At 37.5% G+C, this 22719-nt stretch overlaps 1 protein-coding gene across 1 annotated transcript in view; it reads left to right on the top strand.

Moving 5' to 3' along the window:
• The window catches only part of OXCT1 (3-oxoacid CoA-transferase 1), a 129219-nt gene that overhangs the window by 41202 nt on the left and 65298 nt on the right, over nucleotides 1-22719 (top strand). The window contains 2 exon segments of the mRNA NM_001309306.1: nucleotides 19511-19618; nucleotides 20876-20990. Coding sequence (NP_001296235.1) covers nucleotides 19511-19618; nucleotides 20876-20990 — 223 coding nt within the window.

Raw genomic sequence — 22719 nt, forward strand, 5'->3', positions numbered from 1 at the left:
TTCAGCCATAAAAATGAGGAAATCCTACCATTTGTGATGACATGGATGGACTTGGAAGGCATTATGCTAAGTGAATGAAGTCAGACAGAGAAAAAGAGACCCTGTATCTTTTCACTTCTATGTAGAATCTAAAAATAAAACAAACAAACTCATAGAAAAAGAGATCAGACTTCTCGTTACCAGAGAGGAGGGTGGCGGGAGGGGGAATTGGAGGAAGGTGGTCAAAAGGCACAAATTTTTGGTTATAAGATAAATAAGCTCCAGGGATGTCATGTCCAGCATGATGACTACAGCTAACGCTGCTGTGTGATCGATAGGAACGGTGTTAAGAGAGTAAATTTTTAGAATTCTCATCACAAGGAAATATCCTTTTCCTTTTTTCTTTTTATTGTATCTATATGAGAAGATGGATGTTAGCTGAATCTATTGTGATTATCGTTTTGCAATATACATGAATCAAACCATCCTGCTGTACGCCTTGAACTTGTACATTGATGCATGTCAGTTATTTCTCAATAAAACTGGAAAAAGCGTATAGATGAATAAAACTACATTTTTATCAACACTTTAAAAAAAAAAGAAATGGTAATGGTTTTCTACTCTTTGGTTCATTTTGTAAGAAATCAAGACCGCATGTCCAAGAATATAGGTCACTTTCTGTTTGATTCAGCTTCTGACATTTAACGTTAATATACAGTGTTTCTGTCACTGAGTAACTAAGTCAACATTCAGTTACTCTGAAGAGAATTCTAAATCCAGATCCCATGGGAGGGAAGTTAAACAGGAATCTAAAGTACCCTAGTATCTTTTCTGTGCTTGCTGTGGAAAGAAGCTGGGTTTTTCATTTAAAGAAGCTATTTTAGTTTTCTTAATAATTAAGGGAAAGGATACAAGTTTTGCCTTGTATTGTGAAAAAGTTCTTTTCAGTTTAGAATTTCATGTTAAATTTTGAAACAGGTTTGCTGGCACAGACAACCCAGGGAAGAAAAATTCATCATTATCAATCTCAGACGAATACATGTTGACTGTAGATATAGAAAGCTACAGGATTAAGGCTGTTGAGTTTGAAAGTTAGTATAATTTAAATTTCTCTCAGTTTGAGGAATTTACACAGCTCATTCATTTTGAGAATTGGCATCTCACAGGTGGAATTTGGTCTTTAGAAATAAAGGAAGTATTAAGTAAAGTTTTAAAGGCAGTTCTATAAATCAACTCCTGTTATAAAAAGAAGTATTTTAGCTGCTGTTTTATTTATAGATTTTTTTTCCCCAATGCTTTTGGCACTACGTTAGCACCCAAAAAGTTTTCATTTATTTTTCCTCTTTGTTGGTTTATATGTTTAATGTAAAAAGTAGCATTTTTTTTAATGTGAATTGATGCAAAATAGGAGACATTTCCCTATATAAAGAGACAGGAAAATAGAATGGAAAACTTTTCTTCATGAAATTAATTTCCAGGAAATAGGAGGAGTAGTCAAGTGGTCCGAGTCAAATGGATACAGCTAAGGTATGACCTACACAGTGTGCAGTAGAGTCTATAATTGAAATATTTTCAACAGTGGCAATAGCAGGTGAAGGAGTTATAGCCTAATAATAATAACAATAACGGTAGCAATGACAGACACAACACATACTATTTGTACCGTGCACTTAAGTGCAAAACTCTTCAAGTCACCCACTATATAACCTAGTGAGGTAGGTTTTATTTCTTTCTGCCTCGAAAGCCTATGTTCTTAAGCACAAGCAAAGGATAGAGGGTGTATTTTAAGGTGCGTTTTGCTTTATATTTTGCTGTATTAACGTTTTTAATATACTTTACTACCTCCTTACTGGCAGGGTCATGGATCTTTAGCTAATTGAGTTTTTCAGTCAACTAAGTGTAGCTCCAGGACCATGTTAATGCTTCCCTAACCACAAAATTAAAAATCATTCAGGAATGTTAGCCTCTTAAAACTTATAAAATAGGTAATGTCTTAAAAGCTATAAAATGAGAGCCTTCACACTTGAGAAGCTTGAATGTTTATCCCCCAATTGAAAATGAGGTGATAGTGTTATGTAATTGTTTTAAACCAAGATAGAAATTTAAGAACTTTATATAATAAATACTGGCAGTGATTATCTACTTGAAAAACAGACACTTCCAATTTCCAGTCTGGCATCTAAGGAGCTTGGAAGTCACCCCTCCTGTGCTCACAATAAGAAAAAAGCTGAACAAACTGAAATCAAACATTGCTTCTTAGATCCATCAGAGAATTGAGGCACAGGGCAGACTGCTGCCTCCAAAATTAGAGAGACAGACAGGCTGATACAGAGAATCACAACTTACTGGAGCAGAAGCCGAGGAGCAGAAATCTCCGTGGGAGCTAGCACTGGGGTAGGAAACCCTAAAGTAATTGATGAATTGCTGGAGGCTCTCAAGTTTGAGAGTTAAAAACTTCCTGTTGGCCCAGTCTTGGGTAGGGAGGGGCCGTGCTTTCATGAGTTTTACCTCTGGGATTCCTACCAGATTCTCACAATGAAGATTGGAGAAAAATCTCCCTGTGCTTTCCGGAGGGTTGCCATTTTGAAATATACCCAGAGCATTCTGTTCTTCTTAACAAGGCCTGCCCTCAGGAGAAACTATTTCAGCAGAGCCTAAGTGACCTGGGGAGAAGGAAATACCCAACTCCAGCTTTCTCTATCCTTCCATATGGGGGAGGGGAAATAACCAATTCTGGCCTCCTTTCATCTTCCTCTCTCACTTAAGGGGGAAAGGGGTCCCACAAAACTGAAAAGCACTAGTGAAGGTCACAGTCTGGGGGGCAGAGGCTCGCTAAAAGACTGAGACCTGATCATAGGGCTATGGATGCTTCTCTCTCCCCCTACCCCCACCACTACTACCACACAGCAGGGCTCCTATACAATAACAAGGAAATACAACTGAAAGAACTCCATGTCTTAGACCTTATTTAAGAAGTCTCTAGGGAAACCCAAAGACAACAGAGGAGTCAAAAACAAGGACACTACAGAAAAATGGAGCCACTAACACCTACAGCTACAGCAAACAGTAAACACAACCTAACTTCTAGACAGATAAACATAAAATCTCACAATTAAGGCCTATCTACCTCAGTTACTTTTACTCAGTCCATCATGTCTGGCTTTCAACAAAAAAAGTATAAGGGATATTAAAGACAACACAGTTTGAATAGATAGAGCAAACATTAGAGCTAGACTCAGATGTGGCATAGATGTTGGAATTATCAGGGTGGGAATTTAAAACAACTATGATGAATTTTCTAAGGGCTCTAATGGAAAAAGAGGACAATGTGCAAGAACAGATGGGTAATGTAAGCAAAGAGATGTAAACTCTAAGAAAGAATCAAAAAGAAATGCTAGAAATCGAAAACACTGACAGAAATGAAGAATACCTTTGATGGGCGTATTAATAGACTGGACATAGCCAAGGAGAGAATCAGTGAGCTTGAAGAAATGCCACTGGAAACTTCCAAAGCTGAAATGCAAAGAGAAAAAAGAATGAAAATCAGAGAACAGAATATCCAAGAACTGAGCAATTACAAAAGATGTAACATATGTGTAATGGGAATACCAGAAGCAGAAGAAAAAGAGAAAGGAACAGAAGAAATACTTGAAGCAATAATGACTGAGAATTTCCCTAAATTAATGATAGACATCAAACCAGAGATCCAAGAAACTTGGAGAACACCAAGTGGGATAAATACCAAAAAATTTACAGCTAGGTATATGATATTCAAATTTCAGAAAATCAACAGCAAAGTCTTAGAAGAAACCAGGGAAATAAAACACCCTACCTACAGAGGGACAATAATAAGAATTACATTAGATGTCTCTTTGAAACCATGAAAACAAGAAGTGTGGAGTTAAATATTTAAAGTGCTGAAAGCAAAAAGCCACCAATCTAGAGTTCTGTATCCAGTGAAATTATCCTTCATAAGTAAAGGAGAAATAGACACTTTCTCAAAGGAACACAATTGAGGAAATTTGTTGCCAGTAGACCTGCCTTGTAAGAAATGTTAAAAAGAAAAATTCTTCAGAAAGAAGGAAAATGATATAGATCAGAAACTTGGATCTACATAAAGAAAGGAAAAGCATTAGAGGGAATAAATAAAAGCATTAGAAGGAATAAATGAAGCTAAAATAAGATCTTTTATTTTTCTTATTCTGAATTGATCTAACAGATAACAGCTTGTTCACAATAATAGCATTAATGTATTCCATAATTATAGCTTATGGGTAAATGAAATGAATGATAGCAATGTTATAAGGGACAGGAGGGAGAAATGAAAATATTCTGTTATAAGATACTTACACTATCTGTGAAGTGGTATAGTGTTGTTTGAAAGGGGAATTGGATTGGTTGCAAATGTATATTGCAAACTTCAGCACAACCACTAAAAAAGGTAAAAAGAGAACAATAACTTACATGCTAAGAGAGGAGAAAAAGATGGAGTCATATAAAAAGCTTATAAAACTGGAGAAGACAGAAAACGGGTAGAAGACAAAAAAGAAACAAAGAATTAGGGCAACAAATAGAAAATCTAACGAACATAATAGATATTAATCGACTGATATCAATAATCACTTTAAATGTTAATGGTCTAAATATACCAAGTAAAAGAAAGAGACTCTCAGAGTGTGTTAAATAAGACCCAACTATATGCTCTCTACAAGAAACCCACTTCTATTTTCATCCAGCCTTATTGTGGTATAATTGATGTAACATTGTGTAAATTTAAGGTGTACAACATGTTGATTTGATCCACTTAGATGTTGTGAAATGAAGACCACTGTGGCTTTAGAGCCAACACTTCCATCACGTCATATAATTACCATTTCTTTTTTCTGGTGAAAACATTTAAGATTTATTCTCTTAGCAACTTTCAAGTATATAATACAATAGTAACCATAAGCACCTACTGTAGATTAGGTCCCCAGAATTTATTCGACTTCTAACTGGAAGTTTGTACCCTTTGACTAACATCTCCCCATTGCCCCCACCCCCAGCCCCTGGCAACCATCGATCTGCTCTCTGTTTCTATGAGAAACCCACTTTGAATATAAAGACACAGATAGACTAAAAGGAAAGAGATGGAGAAGATGTGCTATGCTAACGCTAATCCAAAGAAAGCTGGAATAGCTTTATTAGTATCAGACAAAGCAGACTTCAGAATGAGGAAAATTATCAGGGATAAAGAGAGCCATTCCTTGATGGTAAAGGGGTCAGTTCTTCATGAAGACAAAAATCCTTAATGTGTATGCAGTGGCAGTTGGTTCTTCTTCCTTTTTTTCCCCCTACACTCACAGTACTAGTCTCATTATGACCTTCGCAGATAACAGCGCCAGCTGCCCAGTACCGTCTTCACAGAGGTTTGGGTCGCAGCTCTGAAGCCCTTTTCCCACTTACCAGTTCCAGCTTCTTCCTTTTGTTCCTCTTGAAGTTACTATGTCTGTGTCACCTCAGTGCTTTTTTGCCTTTCAGTTCTCAATTCCTTATTTAAATTCTCTTTATTAAAATAACTGACAAAAATTAACTCAAAACCGAGCATAGACCTAAATGTAAAATGCGAAACTATAAACCTCCTAGAAGATAACAGAAGGGAAAATCTAGGTGACGTTGGGTTTGGTGATGCCTTTTTAGATACAATACCAAAAACACAGTCCTTGGGCAAAAGATCTGTACAGATACCTCACCAAAGACCATATGCATTTGGCAAAAACATATGAAATGATGTTGAACATCGTATGTCTTTAGAGAATTTCAAATTCAAACAATGAGATAGCACTAAACATCTGTTAGAATGGCTAAAATCCAAAGCACTGACAACACCAAGTGCTGACTAAAATGTGGAGCAATAGGAACTGTCATTCATTGCTGGTGGGAATGCAAAGTGATACAACTGTTTTCAAAGACATTTTGGCAGTTTCTGACAAAACTAAACATACTCTCACCACATAATCCAGCAATTACACTCCTTGGTGTTAACATACTCTGCTACTTGGAACACTTCCTGAAAGATTAATAAATTGCCTGTTTTTGTTTCCGTGTAGAATGTATAGTGGGCTTGTTCATGCTCTGAATGTGAACCATTGTTGAATTTGGTATTTGATTTCTTATATTTGTCCCAAATATCCAAGAACTACTTTCTTGGTCCTGTGTGCCAATTTTCATAAGGAAATAAGTTTTATTCTTTCAAGGTGTTACTGCATACATGTGTGTGACCACATATAAGATAAAAACAATACTTCACTTAAGTATGGGAAATGGACAATAGACTAGAAATCCATTCTAGCTGCGCACTGAGTCAAGTTCATAGCTTACCCAAACTGCAAACTGCCACCTTTAGAGTTGCTTGGGAATATAGTAAAAACTGTGATAGTTAAGTTCACACATGATAAGGATCTGCTATTAGAGACACAGTAATTATCTTAAACAATTTGATTTGTGAGAGAGGACCAACTTGAAATTAGAAGTTGTATATAGAGTGATGGTTGCTAAATTTAATGATAAAGATAGTAATTGCTGTGGGATCCTGGTGGTGGTTGTTGCATGGTTTGTGGCTCTAACCCTACAGAACCTTTCTATTTCTTGGCTTTGTGTCTGAAGATATTTATATATGGTGGATTGTAAAGGAAGGACAGGGCTCCAGGCATTTTACACCTGCCTCTTGGCTCACAAGTCTAAGGACATTTGGGTGGGGATGGGCCAAAATGGGGTGTGGAGACACTTCCTGCATGGAACCAAGGGCCTTGAGGGAAAAAATGGAATTGGATGTCTCTTGATTTGATTTCCTTAATTACTGTTCATACCTATATATTTGTTTTTATAAAATTAGGATCACATTTTGTATTCTTTTTTCATTACATAAAACATTAAGAATGCTTTTGCAGGTCAGTAAATATTACCTAAAAAAGGATATTTTAATAGTTATACTCAAATTTACATTAACAACTCTATTGTCAGACTTTTTGTTTTCCATCTTTCATTATTATTAATAATGCTTTAGTGAATATCCTTGTTTCTGTGCACATCTGAGTATTTTCTTTGATGAAATTACCAGAAGTAGATTTTTTGGGTTGTGCATCAACATTCTGCAAACTTTTGTTAAATATTGCTAAATTGTTCTCTAGGAAGATAATTTCAGTTATATCCCCATCCATAGTGATGTGTAAAAGTATCATTTTGAACCATTCTCAACAACATGGATATTATACTTAAAATTTTTTTGCTAACTTACTAGGTGAGAAAAGCTGTTGTATGATTTTAATTTGCATATATATATTTTTTTTTAAGGAAGATTAGCCTTGAGCTAACATCTCCCACCACTCCTCCTCTTTTTTTTTGCTGAATAAGACTGGCCCTGAGCTAACATCCATGCCTATCTTCCTCTACTTTATATGTGGGACACATGCCACAGCATGACTTGACAAACAGAGAATAGGTCTGCACTGGGGATCCGAACCAGCAAACTCTGAGCCACCAAGTGGAATGTGCAAACCTAACCACTGTGCCACTGGGCCGCCCCTTTAATTTGCATATCTTTGATGACGAGGAAGTTGAATATTTATTGGTTGTATTTCTTTTGTGGTTTTATGTGTTGTTGTAAGTATTACTATCGTTATTTTAATGGAACTGTCTCTAGTATTTCTTTTTTTTTTTTTGAGGAAGATTAGCTTTGAGCTACCTGCTGCCAATCCTCTTTTTGTTGAGGAAGACTGGCCCTGAGCTAACATCCATGCCCATCTTCCTCTCCTTTATATGTGGGACACCTACCACAGCATAGCTTGCCAAGTGATGCCATGTCCACACCGGGCATCTGAACTGGCGAACCCCAGGCTGCCAAAACGGAATGTGTGCACAATGGGGCCACTGGGCTGGCCCCTTATATTTCATTCCCAAGTGTTCTTGAGTCCCCCACATAGATGAGGAGTTGTATAAGTGGGAAAAAGAAAAAATTCAGGATTGTGATTGATGTGTGCTCTGGAGCTAGGCTCTCTGGGTTTGAACCCAGCTTCCTGGGGGTCCTCCAGCTGCTGGACTCCGGGCAAGACCTTGATTGGCTATAGCTAGTAGAATATAAAAGGAAGAGCATCTTGAACCTGTAGCAGTAACCCAGTTATGGAAGTAAAGATGCAGAGAGAAGGTAACCGTGGCTGGCAGCTGTATCCACAAAACTCACTCCTAAAATAAGGTATGAGTCAAGCGCTCTGTTGATTCACTGTTTTGAGACAGCTCTCTAAAAGTTATGGTCGTGGTTTCCCACAAAATTGTCTCGTTGCAAATGAGGACATAGATTCTATTGAAAAAGAGAAGGCAAGAAAGGGCCAGCGGGCATTTCCAACATAATGTAATGGTTTTGGAATCTTTACCTATGATATTCTCTTCTGAAAGGTTATTGAATAATAAGATGCAGTATGACTGGCATAAAATGAGGGGATGCTCTCTTACAAAATTGTCATATTGCAGAAAAGGACAAAGATTCCACTTACTAATTTTGCTTTCTCTGTTAGTTTAACTAACAAACAACTTTTGACCTACTTATCGATTTCTTCCATGTTGGTGTTAAAAATTTAGCTTGTGATTTTAAAGTCACTCCTATTAAAATAATAGTGGCTTTTCTCACTCCTTCCAGAGACCCTGTCAAAAAATGTTATTTTTTCCACCTCAAATATAGATCCACTCTATAAATACTGAAGTGATAATTAGGGCTTCTGCAAGATTGTTTCATTTTAAAAATTAGCTGCTTTTTTTTTTTTTTAGGAGTTACTCTCCAAATCTTTCTTGTTCAAGAGTATAGCTAAAAGAAGAAGGCATTTTAAAGTCATGGCTCATATAAATGATTTAAGTAAGAAATGTGTGAGAGGAGAAATGATAAACATTACTCATCGACCCTTTTTCTGTTGTTAATTTCTTATAAAGGCATTTCTGTAAATATCGTTATTGTAGTTGGAGCATGGAGCATATGGCAGCTTCCTAAAATTAGAATATATTCGAGTTTCCCCATGGCCTTTTACTAGGCCCTAGAAAATCCAGGTGCTCAACCAAAAATTAATAAAAGTGAGAGAATATAATTACCAAGGTGTTAAAATTTTCTTTCTGGAGAGAAGCCACGGTAATCAAAAGAAACTGCCCTTAGCAACATTGCTTAAGGTGAACTCTCTTGTGAGTTTTGTGAAGTATGAAGGAAATCGTATTTCTTTTTTGTTCAGGTTGGCTGTCGCCATTTCTGATAGCATTTCCCAAATTAGGTTCCTTGCTCCCTAAAATAAAGATAAATTAAACATTCCAAACTTCCTTCTGCCACTCCTGTTCCGATGCACCCTAGATCCTTTCACAGGTACCAGCTCGCCACGTTCCCACATAGAGCACATTCTTCTGTGACTCCAGGCCTTTGCCCTGGCCATTCCTGCTGCCTGGAGTACCCTCCTCGTCCTTCTCTTTGTGGCTTGTTGGCTGCTTTCTCAGTGGAGCTTTCCCTCTATTATGCCATTTATTACCATGTTATATTGTGATTAGCAGTTCATACAACTCCTCCATTAGACTGTTTGCACCTTGTGGGACCTTGTCCTACACATCTTTGTATCCCCAGCACCTGGCACAATGCCTGGCACATAACAGATGCTCATTAAATGACGTTTCAGTCACTGGGCCAGCAGTTTTAAAATATAAGCATCACTTTACAGGCTTAGAAATGTTCTGCCCATTTTAGTTGTTCTAGTCATTATCCTGCCATGGTCTAGGGAAGCAAAAATGCCTTATATTCAGTGGTTCTTCTTCTTGGCTTTATGTTTGAGGCCTTTGTTGGGCCATGCATTGAGAGACTTGATAACCTGCCACCAGCTGTTCTGTAATTCCCTTCCTTATTACTGTGACTAGCTTCCTGTGACTTCCCTGGGATCATTTTATCTCAAGGTGCGCCTTTTAATGCTGGCTGGATTGGATAGTGTGTCTTATTCAGTAGGCTTTTATTACTCAGCTAAAGCAGAACAAAACATATGGTAGTTAACTCGACATGCAAAGGGTTATAAATTGGTGGCAAATAAACTGGCTGTGTAAATGCAGCAGGCTGGCTAGTTATGAGAGAAAGGGCATGGCAAATACACAGGTACAGAGTGGTATTGAAGGTATAGTAGCATGGAATTGAAATCATGCGTTGCATTTAACAAAGTACACCCAGTGAAAGGGAATTGATCTAGTGTTGAACAACCTGGAATAATTAGAAAGGTATTGTAGGTTAATGTGTGTACTTTAAGGTCTTGTTATAGAGCGTCCAGGAACTACGTAGACTTAAAACATGAAGAAAAGAATATTAGGCATCATTTAAAGTTCAACTTTCATGTTTTAGAGATGAAATGATGTTAAGAGGTTCACATGAGAACACAGTACTAGATGATATTAGGGCTGAAACCAGAATCTACATCTTTTGACCCCAGGTCCAGTTCTCTGTGTCGTACTGTATTGTCTCTTTGTTTTTTTTAAGTATAGGAGAAGTCAGTGAAATGTATGGCATTAGAATCATGTGGACAAAAATCCCTCTCTTACAAAGTATTGACATCAATAAAGTACTGTTTTCTATGAACCACACCCACTTTTCTTTAATGGGGAAAACTCTTCCTAAAAGATTAGGGTGCTTCTTTTAATTGTCATTCTTAACTTCTTGAATATGTTGTTGAGTTTTGGGGATGAGCTGTGAATGCTGAGAAAACATTTTAGATTCGGGACCTTGATCAAGTCTGTTCACCGTAGCTTTCAGTAATTGCTGTGAATGACAGCCTCAGAGCTACGACTGGCCCTGCTCTCCTAGTGATGACTAGAGGCTGAAATTCGATTTTTTTGGAAAAAACTGGAAATAAGTGATGCCAGCCGCAAAACTGATTGCGTGTCTCTGCCGTTTGTACTAAGAAGGCCGTTTGATCTTCATGCTAAAGTCACAGTTGAGAAAGTGATGAATATGTTTGAATTTCTTTAGGACTTAAAGATCTAGTTTTGGAAATTGAACCACAGACAGAGGAAAGGGAATGGTATTTGTTTTGAAGTTTATTTATCTTTTCATTTTATGCCTACCTTTCTTACACTAAATCAGAGAAAACAAACATGGCATTTTAATTTTCTTAATGAAATAAGTGGGATTCCGCTTTGCTTACTGCTTCATAGAAATGAAAACATATGGAGAACATTTAAAAGATGAGGTGATAAAAGAAAGATCTGATTCTATTGCACATGCTAAACGATTTTAAATTTAGGAATTATTGAGTCATCCACAAGCTGAATTCGAGTCACAATCTCTGTTAGATTAAGCAGCCCTTATCTGTGTGCTGGGAATGCTAGAGTTTTTAAACCAAGTATCCTTTGCAGTTTATGTGTTAAATGCTGTGTTCTTGCATTATAAAAAGCTCCAAGGATGATTAACAGCCCAAATTGAAGGAAACAGTCTTAAAGAGTAACCTTTTAAAGATTTAGTTGGCATCACTAATAGGCAGTTTTTCTGTCACTGTAAAACCCAACACAAACTTTCTTTTTCTCCCTGTTTCTCTGTAACTCTCTTCATTGAAAAATGTTCCTAGCTTAATTCTATTAATTATATCATGTCCCCCTGTTTTCCTTGGGATATGTGATAATGGTGTAATTTTTTTTCTTACTATTATAGATAAGACTGGTGCTTTGAATGAACGTGTTAGAAGTATTTTAATTCCTTTGAGTAGATGTCCTCATTTTAATTACTTCTCTGGATTTTCTGCAGCCCTAAGAAAATTTCCTTTTAAAAAAAGATATGACAGGGGCCAGCCCCGTGGCCAAGTGGTTAAGTTGGTGTGCTCTGCTTTGGTGGCCCAGGGTTTCACTGGTTCAAATCCAGGACGTGGACATGGCACCGCTCATGCAGCCTTGCTGAGGTGGCGTCCCACATAGCACAACCAGAAGGACCTACAACTAGAATACTTCTATGTACTGGGGGCTTTGAGGAGAAGAAAGAACAAAGAGAAAGAAGATTGGCAACAGACGTTAGCTCAGGTGCCAGTCTGTAAAAAAAAAAGGAAAAAAGATATGACAAATAAAGTTAGATATTTATAATACTGCCTGAATGTTATTTAAATCACATACTTAGTAAAGATTGGCAGTTTTGGTCAAATAAAAAGTGTTAGCAAAATATCAGCATGGACTAGACTGGATGTGGTATTACAGTCAGTGGAAATGAAAATAATTCTTATCATAAACTGCTTCTAAATTTGTTTAAAAAACTCAGTTCTTCCACATTACAAAAACTATTGGGATGCTCCATGAAATAAGTAATGTTCCTACTTTTTTGGGGTCAATATGTCCTATTAATTTTGCTGCTAGCCATAGTTTTAATGAGTTAATTTAGGGTAAACTTTTCTTCTGAAGAGTTCAGATGCCTTTCTCCGTTTTCCTTCTCATCTCTTATTTTTAAATGACACATTGTGGGGAGGAAGGGCTGTTTTTGTTTTGTAATGAGGGACATTAGGTTGAGGGTGATTATCATCATCTCTGGGGTTGGACAGCAAGTGGAGAAAGGAAGATGCTTTGGGCATTTTCAGGGTATCTCTGTCACACTGTAGTCCTTGTGCTGGTGATGAGCTAAACCCTTCTGTGTTCTCGCCTAAAAAATTCTTAGGCCAGGTATTATTTTATGATATTAACTTTGATCCTTGCTGAATTTCAGTTAATATCGGCCCACTTTATTTTCTTAACCAGTAGAGACCATCTTTGTCATATCAGCTATTCTTTTTGGCCTTGTATCATTCTTCCATTTGGTAAATGTACTGTTTAATTTTTACCCATTTTGTGCCAGAGATGGTGTAAAGTAGCTTATAAGACACAGCAAATATTCACGATAACATCAATTAAGAGAAGGGCTATATGAAGAAAGAAAAGTAATGGTCGGGCAACAAATGGAGCTAGGATTAGACTAAAAAATTATGCTGTAGTGGCAAATGTGAATGGATTACAGATGTCAAAAATTAAAGTACTCATTTACTTAGTTGATAGTATACGTAATTTAAAGGAAACTAATGATCAGGTGAAGTACAACTATTCCTGCTATTGAGACTAGACAGAATTTTATCTTAATCTGTTTTAATTGCAAGACAGAACTCAGTTGCAAGAAAGAGAAACTGACTCTATAACTGTGGTATAAAGATATAGATTTGCTCCAGGAGAATGCTTTCCTTGGAGCATTAAAAGAGTGGTTGGACTCCTTGATTATTGTTTTTCTCACCCAAACTTTTGCTAAATACTTGGAGGTCATGAGCCTGAGATTGTCTTCTCTGACAGAGACAGGATTGCATCTGTTTAGAATTGCCTGTTGTACCCAGACTCTTGCCCCTTAACCCTAATGAGCTCAGGCTATGTTCCCTGTCCTCATTTAAGGCCTTGATAGAGATGTTGAACAGGATGGGACCAAAGACATCAAACCACTAGAGCAGGGGTTCTCTTCTAATCTGGGGTCTAGCTGAGGCCGGAGGATGAAAATGGGGAGATGTTTATGGACCAATCCCCTGGAATCTTATGAAGGATTTTATAGGTAAAGAAGTATTTTTGTGTGTTAATAGACTTTGTCGCTTTCATCAAATTCTTAAAGAAGTTTGGGTTCCATCCCCCCTTCCCCCCGGGCCATAGTTAAAAAACACAGCATTAGAGACTTCTAAGGCTTTGTCAAGCCATCAGATGCTTTTGTGGTTCTTCAGGTAGTTGTCATTTACCTATCTGTGCATCAAGCCAGGCTCCCTGTCTGTGTTCATCATTGCTGAATCTAATAGTGCTTAATTCAGATTTCTTGATTTGAAGTGAATGACTCCAAGTCACATTTTCCCACTATGTCTATAAAACTCTCTCGTGAGAGACTTGGTCACGTGCTTTGTGATACCAACCGTGCTTTTTTCCTGGCCTGCCAGTATGCTAGCTACATCTGCAAATTAATGAAGTTCATTTGATATGGCTTTGTTTGGGGGGAAGCTTGTACTGGTGTCTAACAATACTATTTTCTCTGTTTATGACTTTACAGACCATCTGTTTAATAATCCATTTTAGAACACTGTTGTGAATCAAGCCCCATTTTGAAAAGGAGTATATTTGCCTCTCTCCATCTACTGACATCTATACCATTTTTCACTTGACTGTAATTGTGTGACCATATTTCCAGACTCTTTAAGAATCCTGGGATATAATTTTTATGGGTCTATAGCCTAGAAATAGTTCAGAGAATATAGATGTCTCTTCTTGGAATTCACTTCCTCCTTAGCCGTATTACTTCTGCCCTTTCCTTCTCCCTAATGGAGAAGTCAGGAGGAACATGGAATCGAACTGCTGTGCTTTTTTCTGTCTTCTCTCTCAAGCAGTGGTGATTGTCATTTCTGAATTCTCCATCACCTATAAGAACAAAATCACTCCCAGAAACCTCTCTTTCCTCATTGATAACATTTTGGACGTGATTTATCTCATTCCAGTTTTGTACCTTTTGACATACCTCTTAAGATTTCATGTGACTTCCATTTGTCCTAGGTCATGCATGTCTCTCTTTTTCATGAGACCTTTTAAAATACAAGGAAACACATAGCTATCCCTGTTATACTCATTTCTTTACATACCATTCTCTTCATCAGATGATCTATTTTCATACTGTCAGAATGCCGGTTTTGGGAGCCTCGTATCCCTCACAGGCCCATTTGTCAGAGTATCTGACCACTTGATCCTGCTTATTTTTTCTCTCAACTTTTTGAAATCTGCTTTTCTTCAGAGACTGGGATATATTTCTATGGATGTTCAAGATTCAGTTTCTGGCCTATTACAAATTCCAATTTTACATTGTCACTTTCTCTCAGGATTTCCATCATTTCTACTTTACCAAGCAGTTTATCCCTATTGGTTAGAAGTCCAGAATCATGGTTTCTCTCACTGTTTCATTCTGAAAGATAGAACTTGTCAGAAGGCAATCTATAATTTATCAGTAGAATATGATGAACAGAAGATGTTCAAATATTTGGTGTCTCTCATGCTATCACTATCTTATTTCTGAGCCAATTTTGTCGTTTCTATTTAAAAAATATCATCCACTTCTTTACTTTGGTGAGCATTCTGATTATATGGCCGTGACTATGATATTCCTTCTCCTTTTAAACTCACTTTAAATATATTTTACCACATTTCATCGCTAGGTTGGCAGCTTCCTAGGCATATGCATATCTTCTTGATATAGCTTGTTCTTCTGTCAGCTTATTTTCGCTGGACATTGCAGAATGTCCACAGACATGAGATCCAATCTACCAGGTTTCAATAATGACTATGCAGTCGTATCTACAACCATTTTAAGGTGGCAGATTCATTCATAGCCACTCATCTTTTCAGTCTTTGTGCATTTCTATACAGACATCTAAGATCCAAGTATTTATTCCAGCCCTTTTTAGCTTTCATGCCATTTCCCCCCTATATATTTGTATTAGTCATAGTATCGCTTAGCGGGAAGCTTAAGAAGTTAGGCACCTTCTTGATCCTTTGGATTTTGGGGGAGGAGACGCCCTGCGTCCTGACCTCCCCTTTTCTCCACATTTCCTCTTTATCTTACCCATTCTTTGGTAACATTAATATCCAGAGCACTCTGAGTTTAACTTGTAACATTTTCTGTTATTGCTCATTTTCTCCCTCTTCCATTTTTCTAGCCTTCCAAAGCTTTTTGCTAATTTGGGGTTGCTTAATGTTTATATGATTCTAGACATCGTTGCTTCTTGTCTGCTTTCTTATTTCCTGGCAAAAGAAGAAGGTTCATCCTAAACCTTTTTGAAAGTTGAAATGACTCAGGAGAAAAACCTGCACTGTGATTCCTCCGCTTCCTCCCTCAGCAGCCCTCCCTGCGTCCCCACAGCGAGGTCTGCAGGTGCATAGCCTTTCCACCAACCACTTTCAGGGTCAGGCCAGTTTTTGTGGCTCTAACGGATTGAGATTGTCACTAAAATAAAAATAAAAATAAGAAAGTGAATGCCTTGCAGCTCCTCTTTTCCCTTAACCTGAGATATAAATGATTGTTTGCCAAGTAAAAACAAAAACATCATCGCCCGAGGATGAATTCTTATCCCCTCTCTGAGCTTGAAAATAGAACTTTTCAGAGTTATAAAGTCGGAAGTGTGCGGGGCAGAGAAAGCAACCTTTTAAAACAAAGTTCACATCAATAATATTAACATTTCCTAGCCTGTATTTTCCTGTTAATGACTGAAGACAAGTACTAATTAGAGAAGCCTCAAGTGTCTGGATCTCTAGATGTACCAGATGGTGCTGTGAAGAACTGTGCAGAGTGCCAGGGAGAAGCCTGGCTTGTTCTTAGCTACCTTTTCCCCATCTTGATCCTGTCTGAGGACACTTAAACATGCCCATTGCTCTGCACTGAGGCTTTTTCTTTGTTCTTTGTTCTCTGTCCTACCCACTTCTGATTCCAGGAGGTCCATTTCTGCCATCGTTAGTGAGTGCTCTTGTGAGCTTTTATTCTTACTTTTTCTCTAACAAGCTCGTTTTGTTCATCTTTTTCTTTTAAGATTTCCTTTGACTCTTAAGTGATCGCCTCATCTTGCTAGACTGTTCCCCCCGCATTGGTTCTTTCTTACCGTTCTTTCTCAAGATCACACAAAACCAGCACAGAAGCCTTCAATCCCTTCAATAGCTAGCATTAAGATAGTTCTGCCTCTTCAGTTTTTTTTAAACTCTTTTCACAGATTGTCTGAAAACATATGTTTCCTTCTTTTGGTTTGTACTTCAAATATTTTCTTCCTTTGCTATTAACTCTGCTAACCAACTCTGAGAAAGCTTGGATTTTTGTATAGAAATTCTCATTAATGTTGAGTGTTGATATTGTTGGACAAAAGCTGCACATGCATTTTCTACAATATGGAAATCATTCATATTAGGATGACAAAGCGTGGAACTGATTACATTTAACCGGATTCTTGCTTTTCATCAGAGTTGTTTTACCAGGACATGTTCTTTCACTCTGTTTGTTGTGAAAATCATGATGTAATTGCCCTTGGTAAACAAACCTTGTCTTAAATTGGTGTTTTTTGCTGAAATTTTGTTTGGTGGAACCAGAAGAAAATAGTGATTGGTTAAATTTCCGGATTACGTGAGAAGTATAACTTTTCTTTTTCCTTTCCATTGAATTTCTTGCCCCTGCTGAAGGAGAAAGGCAGGGAGACCAGTTAGGAAGCTGCTACAGTAATTCTAGCAGGAGATAGGAGGACCTGAACTTTTGTAACAGCATTAGGCATGGAGAATAATTTGCATTATTACCTTCAAAAATGTCGGCAAAAAGGGTTTCCTTAATTTATTTCATAGTATAAGTTCTTTTAGAGTTTAGAAACCACAATTTTTTTTAGAATCTCTTTTCTTTTTATCATTTCCTCGTTGGTACATGTCTAACTAATTAAGGAATTTATCACATCTCCCGCTTAAGTATTTCCCAGTTTTGGAAACTAACTTACTTGGTGTCTATTACATCTTTAACAAAATAAATTTGTAGGTTTTTCCCTCCTTGATTATAAAAGTAAATGAGAAACAAAAATAGCTTGTACTATCACCCAGAGATAATAATTATTAGCATTTCAGTGTATTTCTTTTGAGTTTTGGTAGGTATAGAAATAATAGTTTGTGCCAAAGGGCATATCTGTAAATAGTTTTTTCCTTAGACAAAATATTGCATTTTTATGAAACATTAAATTATGAGATATTGTTAAGTATTATGAGAACATAATATTGATTCATCATGTAGATGCGCCATATACATTTTACCCTTATCCTATCCTTGACCATTGAAGTTGATGCCAACTCATTATTTTAACAAATGTTGTGGTCATTATTTTTGTGGGTAATGTCTTCATATATATCCTCAGGATAATGGATTCAGGTATAAACAAATTTTAAAGTCAAGAACTCATTTGAAGGCTTGAATTGAGTTAAGTGTAAAGATGTGAGTGAGCCCTACTGGCTGAAAGTTCCCGCTAGTTAAGAGGTTGCATTAGTACTTAGCTGCTCTGCACTCTGTTCGTCCACCTCCTCTTCACCTGGTCACCACCTTGGGTGGGAAGTACCAGAGCATAGAGAGGTTTGGAGGGGGAGATACCGAGTACAGTGATGGGCAATCCCCCTGCCCCGCCAGCTCATTCTCAGATGAATGTGGGTATGCGTCTCTCCCCACTATGTCAGCTCAGATGCCCACATGTCTACCGACTCGTCCTTGGAGTTTCTGTTTGATTTTCGTCAAGAGCCTCCTGTTTACCAAGGAAGATAGCTTCTATCTATCATGTCCTATTCTTTTTCAACTATCTTGGAGCTCTGCACAACAACTAAAAGGACTCTTGTAATCCCTGATATTTTTTCATTGTAGGAGGAGCATGGTGTGGGCATACGTGGTAGAACTGCATAAGAAGGGCTACTTAACCTCAAAACTTCTGGAGAGTTCAGTTATTAATTTAGGAGAAAGGTTTAATACAACTCTGCTTGTGCCAGGCAGTTCGTTTAAGGAAATAGTTATTTGCTTTGGGTGTGGCATCTTTTAAGCTGAGCACTCACTATCTTCAAGATAATATTTTTTGCTGGCACCAGACAGATAATTGTCTGACCAGAACAATGTTGACCTTAGTTTTTCTTGACCTTTGTTTTTATGTTGATGTGAAAAACAGTTTTTTTTGTCCTTTTTCCTATGAGTTCTTAGAGAGCAAACTAACTTGGCGGCATTTGTATTGCTATAAAATGCCCTTTTGCTTTGTGAGTGACTTTAATTCTAATTACGTTGAGTATTTCTAGTTACTGTTAATATTCTTCTTTGAAATGTCCATATTGAAATTAATGATCTGTCTCTGAAATTATTTCAGTGACTGCAGATTTCTATCATGATCCTAGGAAGCTAACAACAGGAATAATTAAAAACTGTTACAAATAGCATTTGTATCTCTATTTAAAAAGCTCTTCAATTGACCAAGCAGATGTTGTTACAGATTTTTGTCTTTAATATGATAAATTTCCCATTAATTTTGAAAATCTGGGCTTAAGGGATGTGCTTTCAAGTTTTGCAGAGTTGAGCTGCAATTTGTGAAAGTTCAAGCAGCTGTTCTGACAAACCATTTGACAAATTTGTAACTGAGGCTGTTTTAGACAAAGACTTAAGCTCTGGAGCTTTATGTTTTGTATTTCATGTTTAGACACATGCATTTTAATTTCTTCTTTTTTTTGGGTCCGGAAGGCATGATATACATTACACACATACACACATATATACATACATATATACGTGTGTGTACATATATATGTGTGTATATATACACATTTTCTCTCTCTTTTATATATATATATGTGTGTGTGTATATACATATAATTTTTTATGTTATATATCCAACTTAAGGAGGTAAAGATGTATTTACTTCACTTTTTTTAAAAAAATAAAAAATGTTCAGTTTAAACTTTCACTGTTTAATTTTTTAAAAATTTTCTCTTTGCCCAGGTTGAAGAAATTGTGGATATTGGATCATTTGCCCCAGAAGACATTCATATTCCTAAGATTTATGTACATCGCCTTATAAAGGGAGAAAAATATGAGAAAAGAATTGAGGTAATTGACTCAGTTTCTTTGTCAGTGTCTACAGATCTGATTCTCAGAGATGTGTGTCCCTGGGGCCATTCCGGGTGATAGGGAATCGGTGCTGAGCAGGAAGTCTTGCTTTTGATCTTAGCAGGAGCCGCTCATGTGTCCATCATCTGTGTTACTGTGCAGCCCCACAGCGCCTTGTGTTCACAAAGTGTGCATCACTTAGTTCCGTGATTCTCTAGACTGTGTCTTCCAGGCTTCTGTTGCTGTCCTAATTTATGACACATGGTTTTGGCTTGTCCTACAGGGTAGAGAAGGATAATCGAGTCTTTGGTGGCTTTACCCCTGCTAAACTCTTAGTGTTTGATTGTTCAGAAATATCTGTGCCTCTTGATGTTACTTTGCACTTTATAGAGTCCAGAAGCAACATCGTTTTCCATTAGTATTGGGCTCTGGGCTGCTGGTGGGAATGAGATCGTGGCAGGGAATGAGTACCAGGAGCATTGGAGGTATTCCAAGGCTACCGAGAACATGAAGAATGACCAGCTGGGCCAGAATTGATATGAAGATTCTAGGGATCAGCAGGAGAGTAGGCATGCAGTAGGGATATCAAGGAATCAGAGATACCCTGTACCCTGTGGACAGCAAACAGAAAGACATTCTGCAATCCAAAACTAGTGTCAGGAGGCTAGGGACAAAGGAGGGATCATTTGCAAACAGCAGCCAGAGTCTGTGTCAAGGAGATTTGGTAATAGGAATAGTTTCCCGCTTGGTTTCTGGATATTTCTGTGATTCCTGTGATGCACTTGTAGCAAAACCAGTCTAGACTCTGCAGCTGGAAATAGGCAATTGGCAGCAGCGACACCTGGTAAACACATTCTGCTAGCCCTGCAAAAACAGAGTCCCAAATCTGTTCCTTCTTTGTTCTGCCTCAATCCCTGAGCACCCCAGGAGAATTCGGTTGCAAGAGTCTTAAGAGTAAGAGTAGTAACAGTCAGAGTGACTGTAACAGAGGGATTGTTTACTTCAAAGCAACAGAACAAGTGTATCCTTCTCTTCAAACAAATCTGACCTCTTTCACTTTACTTTCTAAAGAATTATTATTGTCATCAAATGTCACCCATGTGATTCTTGTCTTACACTCTCTGTTGTTTGCAGATTTGCCTCGTAGTAGTAATGGGAGAGAGTTAAATTGTTTTTCAGTAAAATTTTGTATTTCAGCAGTGATAAAAAACAAGGTATACCTCAACCATGAGTAATTTATTTCTGTTTACTTTAAAGCGTTTATCAGTCCGGAAAGAGGGAGATGTAAAAGCCAAATCTGGGAAACCTGGAGATAACGTGAGGGAACGTATCATCAAGCGGGCAGCTCTTGAATTTGAGGACGGCATGTATGGTATCCTTTATCTTTCTGAAACCAGGCAAAGACACAGCTCTCACTTTTTCCATATCCCTCAGGCTAACTTTTAAAGCAGTTGATCAGTTTTTACAAAATGTGGCATGTAACCTAAAGATACCAAGATACATGAAATTGAAATTATAATGTTTGCCTTCTTGAAACAAAATGGCAACCAAATATTTGTTTAGCTATTTTCTAATATACAATGGATTTCAGTACAATGTGGCATTTGGCTAAAGATTTTTGGGAGAAGAGATTAACCAAGATGAGGGTTTCAAATCTCAGAGGTACTAGTTATAACCAGTGCTATTTACTTTCTCTATATTCTGACATTTGCATACTTGTTGAAACGTAAGATCCAACTTCTTAACAACCCCTTGTTTCCCTTGACAAGATCCCGTGAGTGTATCCTTTCATGTCTAATGTTTTGTAAGGGTATTCAATAAATGCTTCAGTGAATCTGTGAGTCCGTTCGCCATTTTGCTAATTTTTAACACATCAAATGTTTAACTGTATGATATAAATCATATATATAAACCCAAAGAGTAGATGATAAAATACATATTTGTTGAATGGTGAATACAGTAAAGCCACATTTAAAGACCTAGGGCAGGTGGAACTGGAAACATGACAAGTGTCTCCATCCTGTGAGCTTCCCCTAGCCCGTGAATAGCATCTTTCAGACTGATAGTGACTGGCAGAAGTCTCTTTTTCTACTTTTTTTGTTTGGTTATTTACCTCCACCACCTCATTTTTCTTTATTTTCCAAGTTATACTTTGTGTTATGGTGGGAATTCACATAAGGAAAAAGAATATAATAGCGCTTCCTCCTCCAACTCCTGCATCAGCAAGATATAGAGTCAACCAAGTTAACTTAGCTGGTGAAGGCTAGTCACTGGCTTTTCTTCTCAACTCCAGTCAGTTGGTTTACTGTTGATATTTAAACTCGGACTATATGATAACACTACTTTTAGATACTAGTGGCTTCTAGCTGTTCTTTCTTCACTGTTACTGTATTGCCTATGAAAAATATTTGCAAGTCAGTTCATATATGTGATCTTTCCATATCACCTACTGTTTTTCAACCCAGAGTACATAGACTTTTTCTCCCTGGTATTTGATTCACTAAAAAGTACTAAAGAACTGAGAAAATTATACAGTATGATTAAAGAGTTGAAGTATAAAGCTTGTACCTTGGGTTGCCCTTACTTGGAAATACTTACTCATAATGGAATTAATATCTCAGTGTGTCCTGTACATCACTGTGAGAAATGAAGTGCAAATAACACTACGCTAGTCTGTGATTTGGTAAGAGATGAACCAAGTAGCTATCGTCTTAGCTTCATAGATGCACCGTATCCACAAGAAGTGACCTGGTTCACTGAGTCGATTGCTGGCCTTTGCAGTTTACAATATGGCAGCATATACAAACTTTGTTTTTTTCTGGCCTTGGATCATAACTATCTCATTGTTATTAGCATTTCATCAGATTGCGATCATTCTTTGCACTAATTCTGGTGAGGCCTGCAATGTTCAGTGGTAATGGACAGCATGGACAGAAATTCCAGGCAGTGTGAACATCTCTGATCTGGTCAGCCTGCTTGTGTTGAGAGGCAAGATTGAACCCATACCATTGCTTACAAATCAGGGTTGACCCTATTTTGATCATCTTAGAAAGAAAATTCAACACCCTCACTTAGCTCTTTGATGCTTTAACACAGCTACT

Source organism: Equus caballus, chromosome 21, assembly GCF_041296265.1.
Source record: "Equus caballus isolate H_3958 breed thoroughbred chromosome 21, TB-T2T, whole genome shotgun sequence".
Taxonomy (NCBI): domain Eukaryota; kingdom Metazoa; phylum Chordata; class Mammalia; order Perissodactyla; family Equidae; genus Equus; species Equus caballus.